The following is a 10,606-nucleotide window of genomic DNA, read 5'->3' on the forward strand; positions in this document are numbered from 1 at the left end:
ATTACTAGACGTATTTGCCATCCATGAGTCTGGGAAAGCTAAGTGACAACCCCTATAATGGCGGCCAGATAGGTTATATCCAAAATGTATTTTATTTAAACACTAAATAAATACATTTTCACACATTTAAATTGATACATTTATTTATTTGATTTCCCCCCTAAATTAAATTTCATTACAATCAGAAATATACAGAACTTTACACTGCAGCCCTTCTCCCCTCTGCTGTAAACCCGGCCCGGAAACAGTCTACCATTGTCCGACAGTTTGGTTACTATGAATACGCTGCCTAGTAACCAGCCATTTTAAAGGGGTACTCCATTGGAATTTTTTTTTTTTTTATCTATTGGTGCCAGAAAGTTAAGCAGATTTGTAAATTACTTCTATAAAAATTTTTTTTTATCCTTCCAGTACTTTTTAGGGGCTGTACACTACAGAGGAAATGCTTTCCTTTTTAGAATTCTCTTCTGTCACAACCACAGTGCTCTCTGCTGACCTCTGCTGTCCATTTTAGGAACTGTCTAGAGCAGCATAGGTTTGCTATGGGGATTTTCTCCTGTTCTGGACAGTTCCTAAAATGGACAGAGGTGTCAGCAGAGAGCACTGAGGTCGTGACAGAAGAGAAATCCAAAAAGAAAAGCATTTCTTCTGTAGTATACAGCCCCTAAAAAGTACTGGAAGGATTAAGATTTTTTTTAATAGAAGTAATTTACAAATCTGTTTAACTTTCTGGCTCCAGATGATTTAAAAAAAATAAAAATAAAAAAAATAAAGGTTTCCACAGGAGTACCCCTTTAAAGGGGTTGTCAAGCAGCGCGTCCCTAGCAACCATTGAACTGTCTACAGGTGGAGAACCCCTTCAAGATGACGTGAATAACGATTTCCCCGTTACTTCATGAGCCCTCGTAGTTTGGGGATCAGCTGATCTAGTGACTGGATCACGTGATCTGAGGGGACGTCCTCTCGGAGATGTCTCTGGAGGAGGAAGCTGAACATCCCGACTTGTCTCGCCGCCTTATAATCGTTGATGTAGTCATCCCCGATGTGAGCGGCGTGCTGCGGTATCACGCCCCCTAGTTTGAGGGCCTTGTGAAAAATGGCTAAATCTGGTTTCGCTACACCGCTGCTCTCGGAGGTCAGCACAAAATCAAAATGGCCGTCTAAGCCAACGTTCCTGAGGATGTCCTCCAATCTACGGTCAAAGTTAGAGATCACGGCCATCTTGAGTCCCAGTTCACCGCATCCTTTCAGGGCCTCTCTGGCGCCGGGCAGAACCTCCCAGTAAACGTCGGTGCGGAAGTCTTGGTAGAGTTTCTCAGCCAAGGGTTGGAGGATCTTCTCGTTCTGGACGCCGGAGAGGCGGAACGTCTGAGACACCACATCCAGCCACCACCGGTGGGACGTCATGCCTTGGCCGAGGCCATAGTTGGGGAACATACGACACTGGTTACGGTAAACCTGCCGAAAGGAAGACTCCAGACTGGCCGAGTCCACCTGAAGACCTCTGCTCTTGGCCTCCGCCTGGTATTGTTGGCCGACGGGAAGACGCAGACGGAGAAGAGTGTCCTTCACGTCCCAGGTTAGAAGACGGAGTTTCATCTTGGGGCTTCCTGTCAGTCACATATGAAACTTGGGTCCAGAGACAGCAGATCTAAGAGACATTAGTTATAGTATAGAACATTGCGTCTTCCAACCAGGGTGCCTCCAGCTGTTGCGAAACTACAACTCCCAGCATGCCCGGACAGCCGAAGGCTGTCCGGGCATGCTGGGAGTTGTAGTTTCGCAACAGCTGGAAGCACCTTGGTTGGAAATCACTGGTATAGAAGATTATTTAAAGGGGTACTCCAGTGGAAAACATTTTATTTATTTTTTTTAAATCAACTGGTGCCAGAAGGTTAAACAGATTTGTAAATGACTTCTATTAAAAAATCTTTACCCTTTCAGTACTTATAAGCAGCTGTATGCTACAGAGGAAATTCTTTTATTTTTGAATTTCTTTTTTTGTCTTGTCCACAGTGCTCTCTGCTGACACCTCTGTCCGTGTCAGGAACTGTTCAGAGCAGGAGAAAATCCCCATAGCAAAACCTATACTGCTCTGGACAGTTCCTGACACGGACAGAGGTGTCAGCAGAGAGAGCACTGTGGACAAGACAGAAAAGAAACTCAAAAAGAAAAGAATTTCCTCTGTAGCATACAGCTGCTAAAAAGTACTGGAAGGGTAAAGATTTTTTTAAGAGAAGTCATTTACAAATCTGTATAACTTTCTGGCACCAGTTGATTTAAAAAAAAAAAAAAAAAAAAAATGTTTTCCACCGGAGTACCCCTTTAAAGAGCCACTAACCCTAAAATCAACAATATAATATAAGCCATTTATATCACAATTTCTATCTCTCATACACATGTTGGTAGACTGTTCTGTCCTGGACTGGATTTTAAAGGGGTTCTCTAACCTAACGTGACTTCACTAATTACCTGTCATCCAGTAATGGACATGCGTACCAAGGATCTGTGCTTGTGTTGATGGTAAATGGTCGTGTCCTGTGTCCCCCATCACGCTGCTGGCTTCTGAACTGGCTATTTCCTGTTTCTGTGCCCTCCCTCCAACAACAATCCCCAGGATCCCTTGTTTCTAGGTAGGAAATGACTTATCTCCCTCCCGCACATCAGTCACCCCACCCATTGAAGCACACCTGAGCTCCCTTCCATGCTGTGCTTGAAACTACAATTCCCTGCAGCCCTGTGGAATGATCTCCCTCCCAAGCAGCTCCACCCATTAAAGCAGACAGGCTCCTTGTCATCACCTGACTGGTGATGCATTGTCTCGGGCCGACCTGCAACCTGGGAAAGGCCTGAGACAACATTCATTTTTTATGCTGCTAAAAATAAACATCCTGGGGAAAGAACACATAAGAATTGTAAGACCAGCCATCAAACACAGGTACAGACACTAGATTACGAACCTAACTAACTTTACAGCCCCTGTAGCATAGTCAAATAAAAACAAATCCTGGAATCCCCCTTTTATCTAATTGGAAGACTCTACAGCCGACCTCTCCCTAACCTGACCTGCTTAACAATAGACAACATCTGCTTCCATAACATAAAAAAGTGTCAGACAGACGTTCCCAAACCCCTGAAGTACTGTTAGCTGGAACAACTTCTTGTTCCCCCTTTCTTTCCAGCTTGACTGACAACAGGAAACCGAGCCCTGTTTGGAAACAGGGCTGGGTGTCCAGCTGACTGTCAATCAAGAAGGAACAGGGATGGGAGGCGGAAATGAGAAGTCTCATTCCAGCCAATAGCATTTCAGGGGCTTGGAAATGGAAAATAAAAGCATTTTGCTATGTTATGGAAACACAGACAGATATACGAAAGGTTCTATGTGTGTCCCCCCCCCCCCCCCCCCCCCCTCCTAACAACAATTTGTAATGCAAATTGCAGCCGTCAGATTTCCTTTAAAGGGGTACTCTGGTGGAAAAAAAGAGGTTTTCAAAACAACGGGTGCAAAACAGATATGATAAAGCAGAAACCGCTAGGTATAACATTCCCACACACGTAGGTGGATTACAGGTTTTGGTGTCACTAACACCGTACGGACTGTAAATCATCTCAAACCACCCAGGTCGGGGACGTCTCTGTCTCTCGGCGATGAGAGAAGGTGGAGCCGTCACCTCTCCTAAATTACAGGTATAGTCAGAAATGATTGTGTAAATTCTCCACCTTAAATTCCATTTTAGGGCCGGTTCACACTATGTTTGTAATGTATTGGTGCCAAAACCGGTTGGGAGGAGCAAAAAATGGCCGCTCCCGTACCCCAGCCGGATCCAGCCGGAACCCCATTCATTTCAGTGAGCCGACCGGAGTCAAATGCTAGATAGAAAACGATAGATAGATATGAGATAGATAGATATGAGATAGATAGATAGATATGAGATAGATAGATAGATATGAGATAGATAGATAGATATGAGATAGATAGATAGATAGATATGAGATAGATAGATAGATAAAATATGAGATAGATAGATATGAGATAGATAGATATGAGATAGATATGAGATAGATAGATATGAGATAGATAGATAGATAGATAGATATGAGATCGATAGACATATAGATAGATATGAGATAGATATGAGATAGATAGATAGATAGATATATAGATAGATAGATAGACAGATAGATATGAGATCGATAGATATATAGATAGATAGATATGAGATAGACAGATAGATAGATATGAGATAGACAGATAGATATGAGATCGATAGATAGATAGATAGATAGATATGAGATAGATAGATATGAGATAGATAGATAGATATGAGATAGATAGATAGATATGAGATAGATATGAGATAGATAGATATGAGATAGATAGATAGATAGATATGAGATAGATAGATATGAGATAGATAGATATGAGATATATAGATAGATATGAGATAGATATGAGATAGATAGATAAGAGATAGATAGATATGAGATAGATAGATAGATAGATAGATAGATAGATATGAGATAGATAGATATGAGATAGATAGATATGAGATAGATAGATAGATATGAGATAGATAGATATGAGATAGATAGATATGAGATAGATAGATATGAGATAGATAGATAGATAGGAGATAGATAGATATTTTAGTTAGACTCTGTTCAGACATATTATGCTCCCCTGCCCAGTCTCATCCCCCTCCCTACATCATGATGGATATAATATGTACCTAATGTGTTGATCAGTGTTTCCCAACCATTGTGTCTCCAGCTGTTGCAAAACTACAACTCACAGCATGCCCGCACAGTTTTGCAACAGGGAAATACTGCTCTAGAGTGCCAAAAATACGTCCCCCTGCTTCTTTAATACTATATAACTAGGCATATCTGACATTCAGATGAGTAACAGCCCCCGTTATGGTGGCCAAGTAGTAGATCAGGGTGACTACATTATCTAGCCGCCATTACAGGGGTCGGCATCTAGCTTTCCCAGACTCCTGAAGAGCAACTACACCCAGTAATACAGCATTACAAGAGCAAACAGGCAGCTATGTGACCACCATGACCACAATTTGGTTGTCACCCAGCTTTCCCAGACTCCAGAATAGCACATGGATACATCCCTGTAATACTGTATTACTAGACGTATTTGCCTTTCACGAGTCTGGGAAAGCTAGGTGACAACCCCTGTAATGGCGGCCAGATAAATTGTAATCCAGATTCCCCCCGGGCATGCTGGGAGTTGTAGTTTTGCAATAGTGGGAGGCACCCTGCTTTTGAAACACTGGTGTAGATGATGCCAAGAAATTCTAGCTGTGCCCGCCGCCTCCACTATGGCGCGCTGTCAGGCGTGTACAGAGGATTAAATGTTCGAGAACATTTTCGGCTCAGGTGCAAGCCCCAACACCTTCCCTGCCAGACAGGATATGAACGGCCAAAGGGTCACCTGACAAAAGACAGACATCAGTATACAGTGTTCTGCGGAGGATGTAAAGGGCATAGCTAAATATTGGGATTTGTGGACTACAAGTCCCAGCAAACAAGAATGACAAGACATGAATGACAAGACAAGAATAACAAGACAAGAATGAGCTTTATGCTGCCACCTAGTGGCCACTCTACTATAAATACCTTATGTGCAGCGTTGTGCGCCCCCCTAACCATGTGGTACATAGGACGGACATGACACCTGCTGAGATGACATAGAACAGACAGGAAAAGCCTGAAGATAAAACATTAAAGGGGGACTCCACCCCTGGACATCTTATCCCTTATCCAAAAGATAGGGGATAAGATGTCTGATGGCAAGGGTCCCGCCGCTGGGGACCCCCGTGATCTCCCTGCGGTACCGAGTGGTTCGTCTAGAGCGGTATTTTGGTCCCCCTGCCAGTATTTTTATATTACAAAACACCGGCAATGCAATGGCCGGCATTTATCCAACTAGTCCTCCAACTTCTGGAATGTTGCACCATATGCTATACCAGTGTTTCCCAACCAGAGCACCTCCAGCTGTTGCAAAACTACAACTCCCAGCATGCCCGGACAGCAAATGGCTGTCCGGGCATGCTGGGAGTTGTAGTTTTGCAACAGCTGGAGGCACACCTGGTTGGGAAACACTGATCTATACTATTATATAGCCCAACATGCTGGGAGTTGTAGTTTCCGTTTGGGGAAGGTGCTAAGACACAGGCTGTACCAGGGCATTCTGGGAGTTGTAGTTAGTATCTAATGTCTGCTCTGGGGTCTGTATTAGTTTAGGGGTCTGGTCTGGGGTCTGTGTTAGTTTAGGGTGTCTGGTCTGGGGTCTGTATTAGTTTAGGGGTCTGGTCTGGAGTCTGTATTAGTTTAGGGGTCTGGTCTGGGGTCTGTATTAGTTTAGGGGTCTGGTCTGGGGTCTGTATTAGTTTAGGGGTCTGGTCTGGGGTCTGTATTAGTTTAGGGGTCTGGTCTGGAGTCTGTATTAGTTAAGGGGTCTGGTCTTGGGTCTGTATTAGTTTAGGGGTCTGGCCTGGGGTCTGTATTAGTTTAGGGGTCTGGCATGGGATCTGTATTAGTTTAGGGGTCTGGCATGGGATCTGTATTAGTTTAGGGGTCTGGTCTGGGATCTGTATTAGTTTAGGGATCTGGTCTGGGGTCTGTATCAGTTTAGGGGTCTGGTCTGGGGTCTGTGTTAGTTTAGGGGTCTGGTCTGGGATCTGTATTAGTTTAGGGGTCTGGTCTGGGGTCTGTGTTAGTTTAGGGGTCTGGTCTGGGGTTGTATTAGTTTAGGGGTCTGCATTAGTTTAGGGGTCTGGTCTGGGGGTCTGTATTATTTTAGAGGTGTGGTCTGGAGTCTTTAGTTTAGACAGGCCGACACACTCGCTGCCATATTGGCCAGTCTCACTACTGAATGTCCAGAGGGTGCAATGTTTACACTCATATATATATATATATATACTCTCCTGTATTCACTGCTCTGTCTGGGGATCGTTCAATAATAAAATGGGGAAAAAGAGGAAGCATTATTGTTGCCCATAGCAACCAACAGGTCACATCTCCTATTACCCGGACACTATTAGACACTATAGAAGCTACAACCTGATTAGTTGCTAGGCAACAACTCCTCACCCCAGGAGCCCCGTGTATCAGCCCGAGCCCTGTCACATGACCTCTGCTCTTTACTTACCGGAAGCAGCTCCAGGAGCCGTGCTGAGAAGACTGCGGTCCGGTAATATAATCTGTCCCTGACAAACAAGAGCAGTCAACTATGGTTCCGCCTGTTCTAGGAATGGAGGGAGGGATGTGATCTAGTTACTTACAGTATTTCCCAACCTGTGTGCCTCCAGCTGTTGCAAAACTACAATTCCCGACCAGTGTGCCTCCAGCTGTTGCAAAACTACAATTCCCAACCAGTGTGCCTCCAGCTGTTGCAAAACTACAATTCCCAACCAGTGTGCCTCCAGCTGTTTCAAAGCTACAATTCCCAGAAAGTTTTGCTAAAGTTAGAGGCACACATGTTGGGAAACACTAAGCTACTATTATCTAGCATTACTCCTCTTATTGACATGATTGACCTTGTTCTGTCACAAATCCATATATAATCCCATATATACATGTCCAAATGTAATATGCTAGTTTATAAAGTCAGATTATAGCAAGGGCATGCTGGGAGTTGTAGTTTTGTTACAGCTGGGGACTGTTAGGCTGCAAGGTGATCACACTCACGATTATTAGCCATAAGGCAGGTAAAGCAAAGCAGCCATAGTTGTCCCGTAGCCCTAGAGCAGTGATCTCCAACCTGCAGCATAACTACAACTCCCAGCATGCCCAGATGTGCCCTTTTCGTGTCCATGCCAACATGGTTCTGTTTCCTTCCAGACTCTTTATCGATGAGCGCCGTGTTGCTGACGTATGTGCTGCCGCATGTGAGTGTAAAATCGTGCTGCGTTGTGTTGGCACAGACCGGGAAGTGAAGGGCTGGGGAGCGAAGAACGGCAAAACAGATTAGCGTTTTGGACAACCCCCTTTATAGGGAAGCTGTCATCTACATGGGCTGTAAGAGCTGCAGACACCATTGGGTAGCTATTCGAGTATAAAAGCAAACTTTCCTGGAGATGACGGTGGTTGCCAAACTTATAATATCACCTTTTTATTTCTCAGCAATGTGTCAAGGAGGTGGAGCCGATCTGCTCAAGTGCCATAGTCTTCTGTGGAAGAAGTGCTGTTCAGGGAAGAGGGTGTACCGCTTAGCGTTATGTATTGTGGTGATAAATAACAGCGCCATTCACCAGAGGAAGCCTAAAGGTACATTCAGATGAGCGGATTCACAGCGTATTTTACGAAGGACCGCTACAGGGTGCCTCAGATGTGCCGCTATGAGCAGAAACACTGCGATGTGCCAGTTGCCACGCACGTGCGCAGTATACCAGCTCAAGGAGCAGGGGGAGGGGCCACGATGTGTGCGAGTACACCGCGCATGCGCGGCAGCATGCACATAGCAGCAGTGTGTCTGCTTGTAGCGGCGTATTGCAGGCCCATCTGAGACACCCTGTAGCGGTCCTTTGGCAGAGGATCCGCAGCATAAAATACGCTGTGGATCCGCTCGTCTGAACGTACCCTCAGGGATGAAGTCACATCTGCGTGCATAGAGTACCTACACGTCTGATGTCAGCAAGATACTCTTTTCATTTAGGCCATGTTCACACATTGGAATGTTCGCATGGAAAATCTCTGTGCGGACACACCGCAGACTGCGGGCGCCGGCGCTAAGAACACACGGGAATGCGCTGTCTCATAGATGTCTATACATTCCGTGCCGCAGCAAGAACAGACAGGTTAATTCTTTCTGTGGATGAGGAAATTCCACCGTGTGCACAGCGCAGCGGAATCACTTTGAATACAGCAGGACTCTGCTGCAGCGGAATGTCCATGCAGAATTCTGCTGCAAAATTCCAACATGTGAACATGGCCTTATAGTGTGCATGAGCATTTCATAAAGTAGTTATTTAAATACAGATCCATTATGTGAATGTACTAATCTTGGTTAAACAAATATAAAGCATTAAAAAAAAATGATGTTGTTTCGTATGGTTACATTAGCGTAAATTTTAGCTGCTACACAACAGTAACAGACTAGATATATTCTCACAGGACTCAAGGATGTAGCAGCAGTCGGCGCTCTCTCACCCCCCTCCAGAATGTTCTTAACCTTGAGACGTCTCAATACTGAATATAAAACATTTTTGATTAACCCCTTGGGTAAATGCTCTAACATATCAGAGGTCGCACCCTGCATTTAGCTCACAGATGAGAAAGTGACGGTATAGGCCCCTTTCACACTACAGGTATTCTGCTTTTTTACTGCCGTTAATTTACAATAACCGATGAAAAAAAATAAACTGATGCAATAGCTGGTAATAACGGATGATAACTGATGACCATCATCCGTTATTTTTAATGGGTTTTTTATTTTAAAAAAACCTGATGTTGTTCATCCGTTATTACCAGTTACATCCGTTTTTTTAATCAGGTTTTTAACCCTTTTTTTTTGTAAAGCACCCTGAGCACGCTCAGTAAAAAAAACGGATGTTAAAAATCTGAAAAAATAAATTGTTAAAAAACCTGACAATAACTGATAACAGATGTTTTTGACTTCAATGGTAAATTTTAATGTCCGGTTTTTCACAATTTTTTTTGCACCGGCAAAAATAACAGACATTAGTGAAAACTGACAAACCTGATGCAAAAGGATGGTCAAAAAATCCCATTGACATGAATGGGATTTTTTTTGACGGCCATTTTCAGGGCCTTTTTGCCGGGAGTAATAATGGAGATTTTTTTTACAGGATGATGATACCTGTAGTGTGAAAGGGGCCTTATTCTAACCTTTAGGCTAGGTTCACTATAGAAGCTGAATCAGTTGTGGCTAGAACCGTGCGGGACATTTCCGTCCCATAGACCACAATGTCTGCGGTGCAGATTCCACCTAAAGCAGTGTTTTCCAACCAGGGTGCCTCCAGCTGTTGCAAAACTACAACTCCCAGCATGCCCGGACAGCCGTTGGCTGTCCGGGCATGCTGGGAGTTGTAGTTTTGCAACAGCTGGAGGCACCCTGGTTGGAAAACACTGACCTAAAGAGTTGTCGAGACAATTGTTTTGGCGGCAGAATACCCACTGCTAAAATTCTGTAGTGTGCGCTGTGCAGCAGATTCCCAGTGCCGGCAATGGAGTTTTGCTGCCCCGGAATTGCCAACTGAAATTACTAAGCAGAAGTTTGAAGGTAAATTCTGTAGTGTGTAGTCTAAGGCAGAGTTCACACCACATCTTTGCAATACACTTCCCGTATCAGGTTTTTGATTAAAAAAACGATTCCTCAAAACGTGTGGACAAGTTTTAATCCGTATATGGTTTGAAAAATGATGTCCGGTGGCATCAGGCATCACCACCGTAAGGCCGGGTTCACACCACGTTTTTGCAATAAAGTTCCCGTATACACTTTCAATTTGAAAACCGTACAGAACCGTATAAAACCGTATGCATTGACTCTCCATTGAAAACCGTATGTCAAAAGATGCATCAGGTTGTGTCCGTTTTGCGTCTTGTACAGTTTTACCATTTTTTTTTCCCC

At 44.1% G+C, this 10,606-nt stretch overlaps 1 protein-coding gene across 5 annotated transcripts; it reads right to left on the reverse strand.

The window, feature by feature from the left end:
* Window positions 1–486: 486 nt before the first annotated feature.
* Window positions 487–7,281, reverse strand: HDHD3 (haloacid dehalogenase like hydrolase domain containing 3). Of its 5 annotated transcripts, none has more exons than XM_056540470.1 (2): window positions 7,166–7,281; window positions 487–1,651 (listed from the first exon to the last, which is right to left on the reverse strand). In XM_056540470.1, the coding sequence occupies exon 2, from the start codon at window positions 1,597–1,599 to the stop codon at window positions 889–891; it is 711 nt and encodes a 236-aa protein (XP_056396445.1). In that variant the 5' UTR covers window positions 1,600–1,651; window positions 7,166–7,281; the 3' UTR covers window positions 487–888. The 5 variants fall into 5 exon arrangements, with proteins under 5 accessions (XP_056396445.1, XP_056396444.1, XP_056396448.1 ...); XM_056540469.1 differs by lacking the exon at window positions 7,166–7,281 and adding an exon at window positions 7,108–7,143; XM_056540473.1 differs by lacking the exon at window positions 7,166–7,281 and adding an exon at window positions 7,078–7,121.
* Between the last annotated feature and the right edge of the window lie 3,325 nt (window positions 7,282–10,606).

This window comes from Hyla sarda, chromosome 9 (assembly GCF_029499605.1).
Source record: "Hyla sarda isolate aHylSar1 chromosome 9, aHylSar1.hap1, whole genome shotgun sequence".
Taxonomy (NCBI): domain Eukaryota; kingdom Metazoa; phylum Chordata; class Amphibia; order Anura; family Hylidae; genus Hyla; species Hyla sarda.

What these genes read in the sequence shown, in the direction of transcription:
- HDHD3 (XM_056540470.1), bottom strand. Translation starts at nt 1,599, where the DNA reads ATGAAACTCCGTCTTCTAACCTGGGACGTGAAGGACACTCTTCTCCGT.